The sequence below is a fragment of the Eurypyga helias genome, unplaced genomic scaffold, assembly GCF_000690775.1.
Source record: "Eurypyga helias isolate BGI_N326 unplaced genomic scaffold, ASM69077v1 scaffold375, whole genome shotgun sequence".
Classification (NCBI taxonomy): Eukaryota; Metazoa; Chordata; class Aves; order Eurypygiformes; family Eurypygidae; genus Eurypyga; species Eurypyga helias.
The window spans coordinates 127767-150134 of record NW_010251844.1 but is presented as its reverse complement, the minus strand read 5'-3'; the positions used below and the strand labels follow the sequence as shown (position 1 = coordinate 150134).

Below are 22368 nucleotides of genomic sequence, written 5' to 3'. Positions count from 1 at the left end.
CATTTAAAAACACTGAAAAGACGGTCTTGACCATTGTCAAATTAATTCTTTGTACAATGTATTTTATACTCACTGGTTTGTAACAAATTAGCAGAATTTAAAGTTCACATGAACCTGCCTGAGGCCATGAGCATTCCATTAAATATCATTCAGTTGGTATAATTTGGTTTAACATTCTGCACTAACTGAATAGTGTTGGAATGTAATATAATTGTAACTTCAATATTAACTTTTTTTACCTCATGTGGTGGGTAGGCAGAAGTTGTCCTTGCTATGGCAAAGACCTGAGCACTGCTTTTGTTTCCCAGTAAGCAGCTGTTCCCAGAAATGACTTGTGTAAGGCTGTGTGCTTGCCCATGTGGCACGTAGATGCAGGAAAACTGTGACATTGTCACATGTTATTGCAAACGTCGTGCATTTCTTGCTTCAGAAGGTAACCTGTTGGTAATTTCCCTTTTGGTCAATTTGTGGCATATTATGTAGTCTCAGTATGGAGGTTTTCTCTCTGTGTGAGCCAGATCAAGAACTGGCACCACCTGGGCAATGCTGCTGTGGGAGTAAGAAACTGGTTCCAAGTCTCAAAAGGCTAGAGGTGATCCCCTGTAAAGTTGGTAGATGGTTTCCTATCGACTGCACCGAGAATTAGAGCATGTCCTGTGAGACTTATTTGAGAAGCTGCTTGCAAAGTAGGTGTTTTGCTTCCTAGCTTACCAATCACAATGTATCTGTCTCTATTTCTGCTGCTGTTATGACTGTGTCGCTTTGTCAGGCACTCACAGGGAAACTTAAACTGTTTCACCTTCTAGGAATTAGCACTACAATTCACTTGTGCTTGTACAATGCACCATTTACAAGGAGTAGGAGGGCACTGTCTGTGTAGCGCATCCTAGGTACTGCAGTGCTCCTGCTGTTCCTACATTTCTCTAGAGAACCGAGGTGTTAACGGGTATCTGAAAGACATACACAACCATAATTTGGGAAAGCATGGAGAGGTTTCAGTGTGACTAATATAAAAGCATTCTGTTGTCCTGGGTGTAACATAGGAAGGTGATTAGCTACAAATGTTGTAGGTAAACAAGATACCTTTTCAGCTGCACTGCATATATTAAGGATGCAAAGTTAAGGGAGAGTTTAAAAGACTCTACAGCTTTCTGCCAGCATGGGCATTTTATCAGAAGAATTTTTAGCTACTTTGTAACTCCTGTCACTAGAACACGCTTAAACAAGACTCGAGTTGCATGCCCAGAAGATGAGGAAAGCTCTGGCGTTGCCCTTTTCCCTGGGGTGACTTGTAGCTGAGTAACACAGGCACGTGTGGATACCGCTTGTTCCTTCTCAGGCCCGCATGAACACTCGGTGTTGTATGAACTGCGGTTAAACAAGTGTGAGGTAGGCCATAGTCTGCCACTTGGGCCTCCAAATCACAGTTCTAAATACAACCTTGGGAAATAATAAACAATTTCCTTTTGCTTTTATAAGATTTGAGCTAAAAAAGACCTAACTGTCTTGGTAAGATATCCTCTTCAAAGGAGATGTAGCAGAACTCAAAGTTTCTTCAAAACATTTATGAATTGAAGTGATCTTAGTCAGCCATCTGACTGGGTTTGAGTGTCTCTGTCAATGTAAAGTGCTGCTGTTAAAATAACAGTAGCCCAGTTCTGGAAATGGGAGACATTCAGGGTTAGAACTGTGCACCCGGCCAGGGACTGCAGTAGCTATGTCCCAAGGGCAGGTAATACTAAGCACCTGGAAAACATGAGAATCTTTGATAACTATCTAATGAGGAGTAATAGATGCCTTCAGATTTAATTAATCTATAGGCCACTCTCCTTATTAAAAAATAATTTTAATTAAGGAAAAAAACACATTGAATGTTGTCAGTTCAGTGAAAAGTTGCCATTGATCTTGCTTTTAAAATCTTGCTTTAAGTGAGCTTGCATCATTTATTCGTGGAAAATACTGCTGTTAGTTATAAGCAGATCACTTGGCAAGGTGAGCGTAACACTGAAATTCTGTTCTCAACAGAATGGAGAAACTTAGATAAAAAAGGGACTTGATAAGATAAGGTAAAAATAGACTAACACACCACCACCATCTCTGAAGGACTGGATTCACATCTACAGCGGTTTATAGAAATGTGGTCTGAAACATGCATATTCCTTCTAAAAAAAAAAAAAGAAAAAACTAACCCACCCAAACCCCAGACAAACATTAGATCTTTCAGAAAAATGTAAGTCCTAGCCCAAGAAGTCTAGGAATGAAATAGCAGAAGTGCAGAAATGTAGTTATACAGTGATGGGCAACTTCTTGAACTGTTAGTTCTCAGCCCAGGCAAACACTAGGATTCATCCCAGTTGCGCTCATCAGCTACTGAGGGTGGAGCCAGGTTTTGATGCTCGCGCCGCTCGCTTGGATTTGCTTTGTTATAGGGCTGGTCACATTTTGCCACCTGTGGATTGGCTGTAATGGGTGGTTTACAATTCTGACTTTTATTTTTGAAACTTTTTTTATCCTTGACCTTTGTTCTGACTTGTTGCTTCTGCTAGCAGCATGTCACCCCTCTTTGCCTTCACTTGGGTGATGTGCTGCACTGTAAAACTAGTGACAGTCAGTGTGTGGTTTATGCTTCGATATACCTCTGGTAATGTAAAGTTGGTCTGGAACTGTAGCTAGGATCAGAAAGCACAAGCACATCTGTAACAAGGGAAAACAGTTTAAAGTGCAACTCAGTTTTTATCAAAGCTAAGGAATTCATGGGAATTTGGGCATGCAGATATCATTGATAAATACTGAAATAAGTCAACTGAACTATAGTGTATTTCTGGGGATTTTGTTGCTTTGTTTTTCTTTCTTTTGTATTGAACTAGATCTAGCCACAAGTGTCCTATGGCCTGAAAAATGCCCTGGTTTCCTGGAAATAAGTGTGTCCGTGTGATGTAAAAATTCAGCAGTACTGAAGTGTGGTTTGTATGATTTCCTGGTTCACATGGCTGATGTGCAGTGTTTTATTTGTGTTGTTGTTGGTTTTTTGTTGTTGTTGTTAATTCAGGTATCCTTTCCTGCCCTGTGTGCAAACAGACCTGCTTTGCAAGGGATGTAGTTGAAAATTTCTTTCTCAAGGACTTTCCCACTAGTAATTCAGCTATGGCAAAGGTAAGTGAAAACCACTAAGTTGGGTGCCTTGTGAGTTGTTAAAACACTACGAGATGAACACTGATAAACAGAGCATACTTCACATTGAACAGCAGACTCTTACGCTTTGCATATGCAGCTCTGCAATTACTTTACTCCTGGAGATGACCATAGTGCCTTCATCGACTTCTTTAACTTTACTTGAAGAATGAGTTTGACTCTGTATACTTAAAATAGGGTTGATTAAAAAATATTGATACTAGTGGTATAGGACTGGATCTGTGACAATTAATCTATTAGGCAGATAGTGAATGTTTTGAGTTCCTCATTATCCCTTTTCTGCTCTCAACCCAAAGTCTTGATTATGGAAGTCTTGATTATGGAAGTCTTGATTACAGAAACAGATTATTGGCTGAATGGTTACACCAAGATGACCCATTAGATCCTGAAGGCAATTATAATTTTCTAATTGTCTGTTTTAACGATAAAAAAGGTCACATCATATTTCAGTTTCCCACTGGGGAATGGATGCAGAGGATAATTTGAGGGCATAGGATTACTACCTTGGTCTTGTACTGATGCTGTACATAGGTGGATTTCACTTCTGTTAAATACCCAGTTAACAGGCAGGACTACTGTTGTAGTATTTTAGTTGTGACTACTTTGGATCTCCAGGAGGGACTGGGAAAGGTGTGTATTTCTGCCCCCTCTGTTACAAATCAGTGTTCTATTCTTTGCGTGAGTAAGACTGATTTCAGAATGGGGCAGTATTCTGCTGACTGCTTTATCCAAAGGGTGATCCAAAGCAAGGGAAGAGTAACAAAGAAGAAAGGATACTGGACTTGCCCTTCTGAACCCGCTCCTGGACATCAGTCTGTCTCTTGATTCCTAAGGAGGCTTGGTAACCACATTAGATATTCAGTTTCAGTGCCTCTGGGTGCAGGGGAATGCTTTTTTCATGATACAGGACAGAAGATATATCTTTCCACTCCTCTAACTCACGTGGGGGCAGCAACAATTTGTAGGTCAGTTGTGTCCATGCAGAAGGCTTGAATGAGACTGCTTTAAATTGTGCAAGTGACATGCCCAGTGACATCATTGCAAAAAACGTACTTCTTCCCTGTCAGGCATTTCTGTGTTTCATCTTCTCCACTGTTAAGAACAAAAGAATGTGTAACCTGATCTATGGAGTGTTCCGGGGAAATAAAAAAATTAATAAAGGAAAAGTGTGTTGATATCTTCAGGTGTAAGGTGCTTGAAGAGTGCAACATAACGTTATCTGTAACACAGTTCTACGTACAGGCACTCTTCAGAAAGAAGAAGAAAATTCATAAGATATTGCTGAAAGTTTAGAATGCACCTGTTATACTGGGATTTCTCAATTATCACGACTCACATCACTTACCTTTCAATGAGAATTGGTGCTGAAAGGAAATCAAATGAGAAACTAGTGTCTTCAAAAGCACTAGATTATTTTTTCAAACCTTGTAATTCTTTAGGAGCACTAAGAGCAGTTCAGTAAAGCAGAAGAGCATAGGGCTACCCTAGAGAAAGTCAGGAACCTTCCTCATAGTTTTTGGCTTACTTCCTTTTCATTAACAGATAAGCCATGCACTAGTGAAGCTTGCTTACCGGTTTTTACTCCCACCCACCCCCAGACTAAGGCCATAGTTTTACCATCAGTGGTAGCAAACGGAGAGGCACCGGCTCATCCAACTGAGACACAGCTGAACAGTCGTCATTTTCTTAATTTACTAATGTGTTCAAGTGGGAATCTGTCAAGGCTTATAACAAAGTGTTTGGAAGCAAGATGTTTCTCAGCATGTGAGATAGCTCATTCTATCATTTATGCTTCACTGTATACCAGCAGCAGGAGTTTTGAAAATATGCAATCCAGAATCTCTTGCCCCAAAGCCCATTTCCACATCATAAATAATGTAACTGTGGGAATGCTCTGTGCTCTGCAACTTAAAAGTAATGTTAGCACAGTACAGTGTCAGTATAAGTTCTAGGCAGACTGATGGCTGAACAGTCACGGGTAAACCTGTGATCAGGCAGGTTTCGTTATTGCAGAGAAGGCAGAGCATCCCTCAGCTTTTGACCTGGTTCCTAAGCTGGGCTTTCATGGGTACATTTTAAATTAGACACTTCTTTTTATATAACAAGCTTTGCTTTCCAGAATAAATACCCTTGCTTTTTGGTTATATAAGTTTTATTTGGCTTTTTGGTTTAAGTTATTCCATATGCCTTTAGGAAAACATGGTTGATAAGCAAATAGCTACAATAGAGAGTGGCACAGACAAATACTTTCCTGCCTGGACAATCAAGCACATTTAAAACTTGCTTTTGTTGTCTTATTGTCAAGAATTTCCCAGTCTCTTTGTAAAAGATAGGGAATACTTGGAAACTCTTGAACAATAAGTTGATAAGAGACCTGTTATGAAATTTCAGCCCCGCGGAAGGGAATATTAAAATTTAAATTAATTTCAGCAGAACAAAAGTTTCTATTCTTGTGTTGAAGTGAATCAGAATTTGACTCTCTTGCATTTCAGCATTTAGGTGGATGTAGATCTTCCACTTAATGTTAAAGCCACAATTATTCAATTTTGCTGAATAATTCTTGTAACGTGTCATAATTACGCTTGATTGCTACAGCACAGAAAGATAAATTTGATATAAGAATGTCAAATCTTAATTTTATTCTGTTCTGTTTAACAGCAATAACAACACTCTTAAAATCACTTGAATTGCATTAATCTGAGGAAGAAAAATATTACATTTACCAGCCTGAATGATAGTCTATTAAAGATAATTGTTTGTATGGCTAAGTTGTTATCCTAGCATGTAATTGCATTTTTGTTCTTAGAGCTGCTCCATGTGCAAAGAAAAGAGACCTGCTCACAGTCTCTGTACAAGCTGCAATAAGTGGTTGTGCAGCTCATGTACAGAGGAACACAAACATGGCAAGGAAACTGGAGACCACTTCCTGTCTGTATCCCTGAAGGGCTGCACAGGTACTGAAGATGTACTCTGAAATTTTGTTTCTTCTCCTATCAGTTATTTCATTGAAAAAGGAGCAGTTGCAGGCTCTGTGTCACAGACAATACAGTCTGTAAGAATAGTAATAATAAAATAGCACAGATGACGTTTAAATGTTTTCTGGGTCTTTTGTAGAGAATAATATAAACTGAAGTCCCCCCAGTTCCCCCTCAAATGCCCTGGTTGGATGGACAGTATGTTTTTCTTCTTGAGTTGATGGCAAGATGAGGACTGTGGTTTTGTGGCTCCAACTCTTTATAATTTGATTTCACTTTGAGTAAGATTACCAGCTCATATTGTTGACAAATAATGGTAAGAAAATATACCTGTGGCTTAGTTGTGATTTCGTGTGTGCTGTGAAAATAAAAGATGGAAACACATAAACTATAATGCTTTCTCATCTTTTTAGTCCTAAATTCTGTGTGCTGAGAAAAAAATGAACAAGGAGATTGGCAATGTGTATATAGGCTAGTTAACGTAAAAAAATTATTGAGATGTAATCTGTGCTTTTTTATTATTATTATTTGTGTATATATTATTTATTTAGGACATAGGTATCCCCTGAAGATATTGCAAACAAGCAAACACTAGGATGTGCTGGAACTCAGGCTGATATTTTTTTTTTTAAGTTTTCTGGAAATAAAGCATCCTCTGCTTCCAGGTTCAGTTGCCACCTTCAGTCTGTGTATGGTGCTTCTGAACAACAGCCACCTTCTTTGCAGGCCCTTGTAACCATTAGGAGCCTCTGTCCCGTTGATCTCCTGCCTTTAAACTGTTCTATCTTTTGCCGTTTGCACTACAAGGGTCAGACTTTCTTTACTCATCTGAAAACTGTAAAATTCCCTGGGTCTCAAATGAAGTAAAGTAGGAAAACCCCACAACCCTACCGAACACATTGAAACCTGCCTATTCCTATTTATTTTGATAAACAATTTCTCCTTGAGCAACTGAAGATGACGCGAACGAGTTTTCCCTATTTTGTCCAGTGCACACTCAAGAGCCACTCAAGCTGTTTTGTGAGACCTGTGATACCCTTACGTGTCGCAGCTGCCTTCTGACAGAGCATAAGGAACACAGGTACCACACGCTGATGGCTTAATCATAATCTTGTCTAAAACTCTAGCTAATTTAGATTTGAGACTGTTCATCTGCATTTCCTATCAGCTGAAGCTGCAGGCTAGTCCAGGCTTAAAAGCCACAGCAAACTCAGTCCAGTTGTCTTATGCCCAAGCGGTGTAACACAGGGGTTAGCAGTGAGTGATACTGTGGGGGCACTCTCAGCAGTGTGTATCTTCCCACTCACTGGCTGCCCAAATGCTGTGTACGCATGCCTATAGGTTCTCGTGACTGATCCAAGGCACAAGCTGAACTCTGTCCGTAGCATGGTTCAAATACTTGTGTTACTCTTTATCAAAGACATCGTGACTGTACAAGGCCAGAGTTAGCACTGCTTAAGCATGCAGCTTGCCTGTGGAAGTGTGTGAGCCATGTGAGGAATTCTCCATACACACGGACAGGGAGACTTTAGTGAGATGAGCCTGCTTATATGAGGGTTGATAAAATTTAGCTGTCACAGAGAATGTTTGTAGTAGCAAAGAAGCAGGGGACCGTGTCCGGACAGGTATTAAGGCAGTTGATCCCCTCCACTTATGACTGAGAGGTTCATTACTTATCAACAGAAAAAACCATGGTGTAAGAATTTCCCCTTCTTTCACAGATTCAGACATCTTGATGAAGCTTTGCAAAATCAGAGAGTTATCCTGGAGAATGTGATAACTAAAGTGGAAGAGAAAAAAAATGGGATTCAGGTTTCAGCTAAACAGATTGAAGACAGGTAATTGCTGTGCATTTTTGTTCATGAAAGTGGGTGATCAGTAAAAATATTATTTTCACTAAATGTAGGTTAACAGAAGTGAATTCAGATGCACCATATTTTTTTTTCTTGGAGAGTAGGAAATAATAGGAAGATTAAAAATATCAAAATTCATGTTTAAGTGGTACTGACAAGCCATGGCATTGTAATACATGATTCCATAGCCCTTATTAAGGCATGTGACAGCTGACTTCAGAGTTAAGATTTCTTTGTATAATCCATTTCTGAACTAGAATTTGAAAATATTAGAAATAAAGACTATTTATAAAATACATTATTTCTTAAAAAAAAAAGCCTCAAAACAAGCTGCAATTCCAGTCAAGACTAGTATAAAAGTGAAAGTATTTCATTATATGAACTGGATTTCAGCTACTGATTAGTTATTTGTTAGCTGTTAGATCTCTCTTCAGCGTTAATAAAACCATTTCAAACATCTTGAATGAGTACAAAACTATTCATACTATTTATATTCTAGCATAAAGTGAAAGTTTTTTGGACATGACTTCTGTGTGTGTTTGTTGATAAAGAATCTAAGACTGTTCTTGGCATGATGTTTGAGAGAGTCAATCAGCATTACCCTGTTGCAACCAGAGTGTAGTGATCAACAGCTCAATGTCCAGATGGAGATCAGGGACGATTGGTGCCCCTCAGGGGTCCGTAGTGGGACCAGTACTGTTTAATATCTTCATCAACAACATAGAGTGGGATCAAGTTCACCCTCAGCAAGTTTGCAGATGACAACAAGAGGAGGGATGGGATGCCATTCAGAGCAACCTGGACAAGCTCGGGAAGTGGGCCTGTATGAACCTCATGAGGTTCATCAAGGCCGAGTCCAAGGTCTTGCACATGGATTGGGTCAACCTCCATATCAATACAAGCTGAGGGGTGAAGGGATTGAGAGCACCCCTGAGGAGAAGGACTTGGGGGTACTGGGGGATGAAAAGCTGAACATGAGCCGGCAGTGTGTCCTGGGCAGTGTCAGAAGTGAGGCCACCAGGTCGAGGGAGGAGATTTTCCCTCTCTACTCTGCTCTCATGAGATCCCACCAGGAGTACTGCTTCCAGCTCTGAGGACCTCAGCATAAGAAAGATATCAACCGGTTAGAGTGAGTCCAGAGGAGGCCACGAGGATGCTCAGAGGGCTGGAGCACCTCTGCTCTGGGGGCAGGCTGAGAGTTGGGCTTGTTCAGCCTGGAGAAGAGAAGGCTCCAGGGAGACCTTACAGCAGCCTTTCAATACTTAAAGGCGGCTTATAAGAAAGAAGGGGACAAACATTTTAGTAGGGCCTGTAGCTATAGGAAAAGGGGCAATGGTTTTAAACTAAAAGAGGGTAGATTCAGACTAGAGACAAAGAAGAAATATTTTACCATGAGGGTGGTGAAACACTGGAACAGGTTGCCCAGAGAGGTGGTGGATGCCCTAACCCTGGAAACATTCAAGGTCAGGTTGGATGGGTCTCTGAGCAGCCTCATCTAGTTGAAGATGTCCCTGCTAATGATGGGGTGTTTGGACTAGATGGCCTTTAAAGTTCCCTTTTAAACCAAACCATTCTGTGATTCTAAGTTTGAAGAGAAGTGTGGGAGAATTTATGGGAAATATTGTAACTTGTGTTGGAGTTCTCTGACAACAGTTTAACCAGTTGTTGTAACAAATAACTACAAAGCTCTGAATAAATGACGTAGCATTTGACTCATCCAGGGACGTGTATCTCTTACCCATAGGTTGCTTGAAGTAAAACATTTATATAAAAAGGTAGAAAATCAAATAAAAATGGCCAAGATGGTTTTGATGAATGAAATCAATAAACGAACAAACATCCTTCTTGAACAACTTGAAGTAAGTAAGGCTAATTTCTTTGATACCTTGGGAAATGAAACTAGATTAAATTTCATCCCAGTGCCAATGGAAAGAATAGAGACTGTGAGAGTTACTGTCCCCTTGGTTATGTTTTCAAATTTTCTTTTTTTTTTTTTTCCTACAGAATTTTATGTGGAATCAATGGTTGACAAAGATTTAGGATGAAGTGGCAAAATGTTTGCTTATCATGAGTTAACCATATTTTCTAATGCAGTTTCAGAGAATATGTTTGCACCTTTTGAGTAGTTACAAAACCAAGCAGCTTCTGGTTTTAATGTTTGATTTGTAGAAAACTTCTAGAACCCAGTTTAATATCCTGGTTTGAAAATGATCTTCTGGTCTACTTTCTGTTACAGAGCCTGCAGTTTTGACTGTTCAGTTTTCAAATGTCCAGTTGAAGTATATACGATTTTATTTTGAAATGTGCTAAGCACAGAAATTGCTACCAGATCTGACCAGAATTTCCAGTTCTCAGTGATCCTTGGGTAACTTTAGCAAGTCTTGGAAAGACAAGGCACTCAGCACTTGCTGCTTACCTTTAAACTTACATATTTGACTCAAATACGGCTACTCAGCTAAACAGCTTTACAAAAAAGAGAAACATGTCCTCATTTCAATATTATTAAACATTAACAGCATTCATATGTTTTGACAACATTTCAGTATTTGTCTGAGTTACCTGTAACCACAACTGAACTGTGCATACACTCTAAATACCTGCGCTTTGTTGAATCAAATGAAATCAGGATGTGCTGAGTTCAAATCAAACAAGGGCAGATAGTTCTTTGCATAAATGGTACGTAAGTGTGGACCTCTTTGCTGCAAAAAACTGTGCATGGGTTCAAAAGTAATTAGACAAATTCATAGAAAAATACACTTAGGGTGATAGTGTAGCTTCTGTCTCTGTGGTCCCTAAATCACGGATTGTTGGAGACTGGAATGTTGTTCTGAGGAATTGCTGCGTGCTTCCCCTCCTTCTGTGTTCTGTCTGGGGTGTCTTCTGTTGTGTATTATATGGGATACGAAAGGGTTCCAGGTGCAAATCTGATCCAACTTCTACTGCTTTCTTGGGTTACATTCATCTGTTAAACCAAGGCTAGAATGACGTGGGTTGTTTGCTCCTGGAGAAGTCATTGTTCTTCCTGAATTCAGACGTATCTGTTGAATAGGATTTGCTTTCTTTATGATTGATGGTTTAAAGAGACTCTAAGTAAATGTCCTGCAAAGAATGCATAATGCCATCCCAATGGTTGTATGCATTATGTGTGCCTGAGGAATGACAACTGTCTTCTACCGATTCACATTATTAACAGAAAATCACCAGTGAAAGGAAGCAGAAACTGGAGCAACAACTGCAAGGTATTGTGGTTTTAAGCAGACAGGTAGATCATGTGCAGAACTTCATAAGCTGGGCAGTGTGCAGTAAAAACAGCATCCCATTTCTCTTCAGTAAAGACCTGGTAAGAGCAATACTTATTTTCTTAGTAAATTGAAATTGTGCAGTAAATGAGAGAACTGTTTTGAGGACTTAATGTTTCTCAGATAAAACACTTTTCATAGTCTTATAATTATGAATAAAATCATCATCTTTTTTTTGTCACTAGATTGTATTTCAGATCCAGCGCTTGTTAGAGACAAACTGTAACACAGACATAGGACCTCCTCTGAAGATCCGATTTACTTGGGATCCCTCCTACTGGACCAAACAACTGTCCAATTTGGGTAAGAAAAATATATTGTTGTTTATTAGGCAAGAGCCCACTGGCACTTGACTCTGGCAGAGCTGTAAGGAGTACCCTGGGTGAAAATCTGCAGTGGGCCTTGTGCTATTTCCTCTGTCTTTCCCAGGGACAGCTGGGCTCAGCCATGCCCACGCTCCTCAGATCCTTTAGTATCTTAGTAGCCAAGGGACCTGAGCAGTGCTTGACACTCTTTGAATTAACGGGCACAGAAATGGGCTTAAGATGATGACACTGTAATAATGACAGTATTATTTATATAATGAATGTGCATACTTTGAGTTTGTTTCCCACCAGCTATAAATTTTGCAACTGCAGTGGGTTTTTACAGTAAATTTAATTCAGTGGGCACGTCAGTGATCTAGAAGATTTGTTCTCTTCCCATTTTAAGATACTTAAAACTAGAAGGGATAAAACATTATCAAAAGTATTACAGGGAATAGTCTTCTCTTGACTAAAAGCATGGACAAGGTCAGTTCATAGGTCACGTCTATTTCTAGCTTTTATGATTCTCACCCGCATAACATCAATCTCTTTTTTTTGTCACTTTCACCCTGAAAGCAGTCTATTGTGCCTGTGCTTATGGATGAGAAGATATGCTCACACTTCAGTAAAAAATGAAAGTATATGCTATATGAATCAGTTAAAATAAAATAAGTTGAGGTCAGTTTTTCAAAACATTTGCTGGTAATTCCACCATGAGTTCCACTGACATCAATGGGAATTTAAATCACTTAAAAATCTTGAAAAATGTGTCTTGAAAGGTATGTTGAAAGACTGTTTGGAAAGAATATTTGAATATCTTCTATATTTGAAATGAAGGGGAGAAAAAGGCTGTTATTTATGGTTTATACTGTCCATGTTTGTCATGATCATAGACGGGAGTAAATTTCCTGTGTTTTTTCCAGGAGGTTTCACTATGGAAGGTGGGCACATTTCTCACTCAGATGTGCTACTCTGTGGAAATGTGCAAGGATTGCAGACCTCCTTGTACCATGGACACCCACCAGCATCACAGCTGGAGCCTATGAATAGCCAGCCACATCAGTTTTCACCCGCGGTTCAGTGTCCTGCACCTCTGTGTTGCTCGCACTGCCTCGGTGTACCTCACCCAAACAAAGCTCAGCCTTCTTACCAAGACATGAACCGCCATCAGAATTTTCGACAACCTCCTGAACTGCATCAGCAGCTCTTTCCTCCTTTGCATGACAAAGAGCAAAGGGCTGTCCCCCAGCCTCTGAAGCTAACACAGTGTGGGCTGGAACAGCAGTCACGGTCAGAGCCAGAGAATGTGTCTGTGAGGATGGGAAAGCACTTACCATCCCCGCAGCTGCAGCAGACTGCACCCCTTGGTTATGCTGTTGTATCACATGAGGCTCAGCAAGTTCACGTGAGCCATCCACAGCCATTCCGCACACAGGCTTCTTTGCAGACATCAGCTGTGCAAGTGCAACTTGGTCATCTCCAGAAAACAAAATCTAATCACTTGCAGCAGCCACCACAGCAGCAGCTGCCACCAGCATCACCACCATCAGGTCCGAATGAGAACACCCACAAACAAGTCATCCAGCAGAGCCTGGACATAATGCACCACCAGTTTGAACTGGAGGAGATGAAAAAGGATCTGGAGCTTCTTCTGCAGGCCCAAGGACAGTCCAGCTTGCAGCTGAACCAAGCCAAGCCACCTCAGCATGTTCAACAGACCATAGTTGGTCAAATCAACTACATCGTGAGGCAGCCTGCACCAGTTCAGCAACAAATCCAAGATGAGGCTCAAGTAAGTTCTCTAAAGTCTTTTCTATTGTATTTAGTCCATGTAAACTCAGAACTTGGTTGAACTTTCTGTTGTTGACTTGTCTACGTATGCAGCAGAGGCCTCATGCAGATGAGGCCAAAATTTTCTGTAAAGTGCTGCATAAACAACCTGGATCGCAAAGATCTGAATCTCTAAATAGACCAGGTGAGCAGCAGGTGGGAGAATAAAAGCATCATTATTCCTCCTTTGTGAATACATAACTGGAGGACTGCAGTAGTGTCACTCTCTATTTAATCTCCTTTTTGAAGTTGAAACTTTAAGCCCTGAGTCCCTGAAAAAGATTCTCTTTTGATGCTGAATGGTGAAAAGAGAGTTAAGAACACTTTTTTTTTTTTGGCCTGACAGTTATTTCCCATCCCAGTAGCAACTGCTATTGCTACTGCATCATGTCCTTTAAGATTTTCATCAGCATTCATACATGCTGTTCTGTTACAGTTTTGTCAGCAGGGCTAATTTTTCCCCTTTTCCTATGCTGGTAAAAATCCTGCATTTAAAAAGGGGGACAGTGCTTGGTGGTGAGCATTCAAGCTATAAGGCAGATAAGGTGTACAATAAGTTGGCATTGAAACTCATTCAAAACAGTGAGGATTGCAGCAGAAAGGTGACTGGGACTTCCCATTGTGTAAACTCCGTGGAGTTCCCACCTTGAATAGCTTTCAAAAAGTGGCTTATGTGTAGGGACAGACTGCAGGCTTTTGGAATAGCTGTGCATTTCAGCAGCTTGGTTGATTAAAAAAAAATCATTAATGTTTGAGAGAAATGTTTCTCTGTTCATTTATCTCTCTACTTAGAACATCTGTGTTGTTTTAGAGTCTTTTCAGGCTTGCCATACTGTGTATGCTGTGAGTTCATGTGAATTTGCTACCATTTTTCTTTCTGAAATCTTGAAAAGACAAATTCTTAACTGTGATTTGTAGGTCTGTGAGAGTTCCACTGAACTTGAAGCCCAGAAGCCTGTAATTCCTCTTGACAAAAGTGATAGTCCCTCCCTGTCACAGTCACTAGATGAAGAAGCCAGTGTCAGCAGTCACTCCCCTGTGAGCATATTGCAACAATCGGCTTTCTGTCCAGCAAGAAAGGTATGAAGAACTTACTTTAAAATAATTTAAAGGGAAGACAGGATTTGATAATATTGAATATAATATAACATTGGAATTTGCAATCAGGTTGAAAAAATTAAAATAGAGTAAAAGTCAACAAATGGCCTGTAAACCCTGGAGGACAGTAATATCCTAATCTAGTGGTCATCTCCCAGTAGATGTCTGCACACTGTGCTGTAGCCAGAATCTGGTAGTGTTTAGAGCTGACTGGCACAATGGTTAAGCATGAACTGGTAAATAAATAGATCTATTTCTTCACTGAGTAAATTCTGTCCAGTCCCTGTCTCTAGGGATTTATCTATCAGGGCTTGGCTAAATACCATACTAGCAGCAGTTGAATTTGAAAACAAGAGTCAGAGATTATGATGAAATCAGGCCTGGGAAACATCCTTCAGAGTAGTTGCACCAGAAATAACAATTCAAATTCTTATTAAAATGTGGTGTATGAAAGGGGTATGATTCTGTTATACTACTATTCCTTGTTGGTGTATAAGCAGAAAAATAATAGATTTTGGTATCTCTAGAATATTTCAGCGTATAATAGGGCCATACTTTGATCCTTCCACCTACTGAGTCGCCCAACTATTGAAGTAGCAACATAAACGAAACCAGGAGGGTTCATCTTTGTCAGTAGATCCTTGCTGGCTCTAGATATGACCTGTGCATTCGGGGCAGAGAAACTTTTACCTCTCCTTACAGTTTATTTAAAACACTCCAAACATCACTTCATATTCTGGTTGCTCAAATCTCTTTGGTACCTCTGTGCATGACTCATGTAGTGTGCCATGTAGAAGCATTTAATGGATATTTTTTCTTGGAATGTGTGTGTGGAATATTGTGGAAGAACTTGTCTTTCCTTACTAAATGCAAAAAGAAAGTTATTTTATCCTTCTTTAGTATATAACTGTTAACTCAATGTAATTATGATGCAATACCCTTTCAGGGAGTTGTTTGAGATCCTTTTGGGAAGTAGAGACAGGGAAAGGTAATGATTACTGTGGGTCTGGAAGCAGCATGCAAATCAAATTTGGAAGCCACAAAGAAATCTGTAATTGCTAACTTAATCCTGTAGATGTGACAGAATTTCTAGATCAGGCTAATGGCACCACAACATTCTGAGATGATGCTCTTTGCACTGAACTTTCACGTTTGGAAGCAGGTCTCCCCTAACGTCTGATGACAGAACACAGGACTGAGGAAAGCTGTGTAAATTTTCTAGGATAGGGCTACTTTTACTTTAGGGTATGGGTCTAATAATTGAAGATGAATATTTAAGGCCGGAGCACTACCATGAACCTGAGCACATGCTTTTCTTGTAATGCAGACACACCCTCAAAGTTCTTCATGAAAGTAAATGGTGATGCTAAGCAACTTGCTTTCAGAGGCTTTTTCTGCCTGCATGTTGAGGAAGCTGTCCTTTGTTTCCTGGACCTGTAAAGGAAGGCTACTCCCAACAGTTTAAATAAGGAAAATCAGAAAGGAGGAAGAAAATGGAAGCAGATGTGCAAGAGAGAGACTAGTGTAGTCTGATGGGGAAAGGAGGAGGAAAAAAAGGAAGAAGGGCTGATTAATTGCTGGACAACTTGAGAAGGTGGCAAGAGGAGGATACTCCTAAGAAAAAAAAATAAAAAAAGGAACATTTTTCTAATGGTGCTGGGAGAGGTGCATGCTCTTGTGCTGAAAGCACAGGGGCCTCTGGTCTTTACTGGTTTCCCGGTACCTCTGCAAAAAAGTGAGGACACTCAACAGCTACAGTACCCCATCTTTGCTTGTATTTATCTCTTGTAATGAGCTGTTTGGGATGAAGCCATAATGTATTGACAGCTCTGACAATGGCTAATTAGAAATGATGAAGGGAAACAGCACAGTAGAGGAAACCCTTGAAATATATTCTTCATGAATACTGTTAATGTCTGACTGCCTTTAATGGCAATTAGATTAAATCCAGGTTTAAGTGGGAGACCAGTTCCTATTTAAGAACAAGGGGATGTGTCTATTCATTCTCATCTCTGTTTCACCTGATTAAATATTTTCACAATTATCTTCAGACAAAGATTTCTGTATAGGTGTTTGTCCATTTAGTTTCATATGGCCCATATTCAGAACTTTTCATCTCTCTCAAGTTCTTTGAGGACATGGAAAAAAGTGAATGTGGAAAAGTCTAAAATACTGCACTTGGAAAATATGGTAGAGAAACCTTGTGCTACCTGGAGAAAGAACTATATTCTGTCTTTTGGAGAATAATTGGTATTGGTCTTCTTGGCTTTGTGTTGCATTTCTGCTGAACTCTGACAGCCTTTGCTGTGTGCAGCATTCCTGGTGGAGTAGGTAATTCTCTTGCTGCTGAGACTGTTTCATTAAAGAGAAAGCAGGGTGAACCAGGATGTAGCAAAACTCAGAATTAACTGTTTAGTGATATATTTGCCAAGATCTGTCAAAAAAAAAAGTTTCCATTAGTCCAGTGGTCTCCTTTATTTTGGAGGGGGGCAAGTCTTGATTGCTCATGTAATTAAACATCTGTGTATTAATTTTGGAATGTGTTTATGGTATGCATCTGGTCCTATTGACTGCTAACTAGATGAATTGTCTGCATGTGGGATCATATTTATGTGTGAAGCAATATAGAGCAGATGCTATTAATAGTTTGGGATCACATTACTCATAGACACGGAAACCACAAGTACGTTACTCAGATCATCCCAGACAAGGGCTAGTGCAGCCGTTACACCATGGCGTGAGGCACTCGTATGCCGTGTGAGTGCCTTTGAGTTCAAAGAACGCCTCTTCAGGTTATTCTGATGAGTACTGTTCTCTGGCCCTCACATTTAAAGCTGGTTACTGCTATTCAGAAAGAGAGAAGCAAGGATGAAACACTTCACACACTTATAAAATGTCCTCGTGTCTTACATTTCATCATCTATCAGGCCAAAAATTAAATCTAGCCTCACTGAGCAGACAGAGTTTTGGCTTTCCAGTTACATAAATTAGGGCTTTCTAGCTGGTGTCAACGAGAAACATGGGCATCAAGGCTACCGCTGTCTTAAAGTTCAGAGTAGTTGCTGTCTGTGCCCGCCTGCTCTCTACGCACATGTACAGTGTAGTCTCTGGGCATGTAACTTCAGTATGCATGGCTTGTTTTCATGCGTTTCACTGGTTTTGGAACATTAATGGTGATATTTTGTCAGCCCTTCTGTCTTTCTGTGTATTCCTCTAACTACTCTTTCTATGCGAACTGAATGTGCAGAATAAGTGTTTCTATACTTAAAGCATTGATTGCTTGATATGACAAGTACTGCACTTGGCCTAACTTTGGGCTTGATTAGCACCTTTTAGCACTAGAAATGAACGTTTTCTGTCTATGGGCAAAAGGGATATAATTTTCTCTTCACACTCCCCTCTCAGTATACTTCACTCATGTAGCCAGGACCTCTCTTTTGGATCTTGAAGTTGTTCTTTCTCCATGCTTGTCAAATACTCAACCTCTCCAGTAAGAATACCTGCAAGACAGAGGGCAAGTCTCAGGATAACTTTTGTGATACCTACACTTTTGTTCTGGGGAGTTGTGCCAAGCTCCAGCAAACAGATTTTATGCAAGCTATCAAATTGCCAAGTTGCAGTGTGAAGGAATGAGTAGTCAATTAGATTAACAATTTTGTGGAAAGGGTTACCAAACCTCTGGAATGATATGGTCCGGTTGCTTTTACATAGTATGATATTGAGTTATTAATTTGTGCTCAGGACAGGAGAGGCCATCTATTCTGGGGCAGAGGCGATAATAATAAGATATTTTTGTCCTAATTGTGTTTTCAGGAGTAGTAAAGGACATACAATCCCTGTTTTGCTTATGTGTACCAAATTGTCATTTGTGGCTGTGGTGAGCAAGAGGTCTAAAGGCTGTACCGAGCATTTGAAGAAATGTCATAATTACAATTTATAGCATGAATTTGTAGTTTGACCCTCAAATACAGCTGCAACAGACATTGGTGGTGTTGCAGGGCCAGCTGGACATCCCCCCTCCTCAGACTCTAGCCTGTCTCTAGATAGGAGCAGGGCCTCTTCTTCTGGGAGGGAGGATTCCTTGTCTTGTCTAACTGTTGGATTGGGTCTTGGGTGCTGGAACATTGTACCATTCTCATCCTAAAAACTGAACTGACTTAGGCACTCGTGGTTCAGTCTCCTGGGACACTCTGCTCAGTTGTGGGTAGATTGGACAACCTTTGCCAAACGATGGTTTGGTTGTGTTCCTTAGCAACCTTTGGGGGTTTCTTCCCTTGAGCTTCCATTTCACCTTCTGCTTAAAATAAATCTCTGAATATGTCATGCACTGTATGAGGAAATTCTTGCTCAACAGCTGCATCTGTTCGTTTGTAGCTGTAGCCAATAGCAGATGTTTAGGAAAGGGTACAAGGATCAAATACAAACTGATCCTTTGATGATACACTATCCCAGCTTCTGAAAATTAGCACTTTAGGGATTCCCGAACTGAAGGTTGTACCCAGACACTTGTGTTTTGCAGCTCTTCATGATCCCCTCCTCTGTGAATTTGTCTAATCCATTTTTTAAGTCCATTTTAATACCACTGGTCTCCTCAGCATCCTGCAGCAACTGAGTTTTGAATTGCATGAGAAGTTCTACGGTTTGCTTGCTTTAAGCCTGGTGCCTGATACCTCCTAGCTCTTGTATTAGGAAAACCAGTAAATAATCTCTCTCTATTCACCATCTCCATAATATCCATATTTCATGGGTCTATATTGAATTTCCTCTCAAACATTTCTTTTTGAAGCTGAAAAGTGCTTGCTGGTCTCTTCAGTATTTTTTTTTTTCATGGAAACCATTTGATACTTTGGTGCTCTATATCTCTGACCATTTTCCCTATATTTTGTGGTTTTTATAAACCCTTTTTGAAGCAGGGTGACCAGAAATAGTAATCAAGGTGCAAGCACATGGAAATTCTGTATAGTGCTCTAACACTGGTTTTTGCATTCTTCTTTTTCATTCACTGTAAGTCCCAGCCTCTTGGTTCAAGAGCTCTTTTTGTCTCAAGCACCATAAAGTGCTTGAAACAGGGAAACCCTATAAAATATTCCATGCCATCCAATGAGCACTTGAGAGCACTCAGAGGGGCTTCCATTTTATTCCAGTTATATGCAGTGGTGGCATTTCATGGAAGATGAACATAGTGACAGTTCATGGTGGAACCTCTCACCCTCTCCTGGGACTTGATGTGTGTGAACCTCTAGGCTCTGACATGCCAAGGCTGCTGCTACTACAGGGTTATCAGAGAGAACAGTTGATCTCAGTCTGCTGTAGGTGGCATTCTTTGGTATTTTGCCCCAACACTTTGGTCCTAAGCTTTGTTAATGGCACCTCTTCCATCCCAGTGGCAAGTGCTTAACTAATGATTTTTTTTTTCTTCTTTAAAAGCACGGGACATTTTTGGGAGAGGGGTTGGAGGGGGCATGGTACAGGCTTTAGCTTTATTACTATTGCCCTGAGTGTGTTGTGGTTACTTAGTGACTGACTGAAAGTAATAATAATTTAATACCTGACCCTAGGACTTCAAATCTGAGCTGGGAACTGGGGTGGGTTTGTTGCTGCTGTTTTAGTTTTCTATTTACTATTAATTTTAGAGGGATTAGAGGTGAAGGAAATAATAACAGCCTGTAATTTAGGGTCCTGCAAATTCCTGCAGTATCAGTTGTGGTTTTTGACTTTAAAGAACTGAGCCGCTTACAGCACAGATGCATTCATGCTTAATGCAATTAGGTACATTTCCCAGAATGTTAATTTAACAAAACCTTTTGCTTTGACCTGGAAAAAAGGATAAATAAAACATGATGCTGCTTGCTCCATACAATCTCTTCCTCCTTCCGCTTTCAGCCAGCTCCAGTTTATTCAGACAAAATCTTAAGGAAGATCTGGATTCTTTTTCTCATAAAAACGGAAAGAAAATCCTTTGGATTCTCTTCTGAAATTGGGAAATATGAATAGGAAGCATGTGTAGACTGTGTTATCAGTGCTGCTGTGTGTGGTGAGTTAAACAACTGGATTGGAGTAGTACATTTGTTTAACCTCCTAGCATAATGAGCTGCCAGGGGGATTGCTCCACTTAATAGCAGCCGTTCATTACTCTGCAACCATTTGCAGCGTGTTATTTCTCTTATAGCAAAGAGAATTGGCGGTTCCTAGTTTTAGCTTTCTTTATCTGTGACACTTAATGTCAACAGCCTTGAGACTTTGCCAAAACAATCCTAACAAATCCTAATCCCAGTGTTTCAAGGTAAGTATTTGCTTCTCAGAATTCTTCTGTATTAGTGCTGCATGTTTACACTGGACCTTTTTAAATGCAACAGTGATCAAAGCAATATTTGAACTGAACAATATGTTTATTTTTTGTTCTTTGAAGGCACTTTGCATGTTCTTTCTTCTTACTACCATAGCGATGAAATTTGTGGTAGAAGGCATTTTGGGGTGGTGGTGCTGCTGCCATTATGTTATAAGGATCATCAGACCAAAATTAATTATGAGACAATGAGAATTCCATTTATAATGACACAGATGTAGTTCTATGTGCCAGGCTGCACATTAAAATGTCAAAAGTTTCAAAATTAACCTACAGCTGTAGCCACCCTCTACCCAAGAGCATAATTACTGCTTGTTGTTGTTCAAAGGGTGCAATGTAAAAGCAATAGAGCTTCTATAAAACAGAGATCAATTCTTTAAAGGCATCCCATTTGCAAAAACTAGCTGAACTGTCAAGGGAAAAGAGAAATTTTTGCTAATGGCAAAAGAAATGATTATTTTAGGGAGTGAATTAATAGGCTATTAATGAGCCTTGTTCCCAGTGCATTGTTCACTTCACACTTGACAGCAGCTCCATGGATCAGAATGGAATGTGTCTGTTCTTAACTGAGTTTTAATATTTTGCACTGAAAGATCATAATGTTGCTTCATCATTAAAATAACCACAAAATTAACTTTTGCCCCAAGGGAAAGACAGATGGCAGTTTGATGGCCTCATTATTCTTTTTTCTTTTTAACAAGAATAAGGTTTTATATTGGCTTATATAATCTAAAAAGATCTCTGAAGCAACTGATACTAGCTAGGAGACTAAAAAAGGTATAACCGTGTAGTGAAACTGAATTTCACCTTTCTCAACATTTTAGTTAGTGAAGTTTTATGTGTATGTCTTTTTTTTTTTCTGCAGTAGGAGTTGTCCCAGCGACTACTCCCAGTAAGTAAACTTGTCTCACTGAAGTCAGGAGCAATCCTACTATTGTCTTAGTAGGGCTAACATTTCGCCTGCAGTGCACACGGACGAGCCTTCGCAGGGTCAGGTCCCAGTACGCAATGGATGACGGCACGGTCTTGTAACACAAGTAAAGGAAGATGTGCATAGGGATTCGGAGAAGTGACTAGCCACAAGGTCTCCCATTAACTTGCTGTGCAGTTTGGGTGCTGTGCCTACCACGTGTGTGCCTCAGCTTGCCCATTTCCAATGGAGCACAGCATTAGGTAGCTCCCATTGACTCAGACAGGAATTTGTGGATGCTTCGTGCTTTTGAGAATCTGGCTAAATAAATATTTAACTACCTCACAGGGACTTAATGCTCACAATGGACTTTGAAATAAGGGGAAAAGGCAAGGCTGATGGCAGTCCATCTGTTCACTTCAAGCACAACTTCTGTCTATTCATTTTATTTTCTGTGAGTGATACGAGAACAATTCACGTGTTTATTTTGTCATCTGAAAAAGACGTGATACAAAGAGTGATGGAATGAAAAGGAAAATGTGTACTTGATAGGCCACATT

General features: G+C 40.0%; 1 protein-coding gene across 1 annotated transcript in view; it reads left to right on the top strand.

Moving 5' to 3' along the window:
* TRIM66 (tripartite motif containing 66) overlaps positions 1 to 22368 on the top strand; it is a 43068-nt gene that overhangs the window by 7769 nt on the left and 12931 nt on the right. The window contains exons 2-10 of the mRNA XM_010152133.1: positions 3050 to 3153; positions 5999 to 6146; positions 7116 to 7248; positions 7889 to 8005; positions 9765 to 9879; positions 11214 to 11360; positions 11505 to 11622; positions 12548 to 13416; positions 14373 to 14534. Of these exons, the coding sequence (XP_010150435.1) occupies positions 3050 to 3153; positions 5999 to 6146; positions 7116 to 7248; positions 7889 to 8005; positions 9765 to 9879; positions 11214 to 11360; positions 11505 to 11622; positions 12548 to 13416; positions 14373 to 14534 (1913 nt within the window). The remainder of the gene's footprint in view (positions 1 to 3049; positions 3154 to 5998; positions 6147 to 7115; positions 7249 to 7888; positions 8006 to 9764; positions 9880 to 11213; positions 11361 to 11504; positions 11623 to 12547; positions 13417 to 14372; positions 14535 to 22368) is intronic.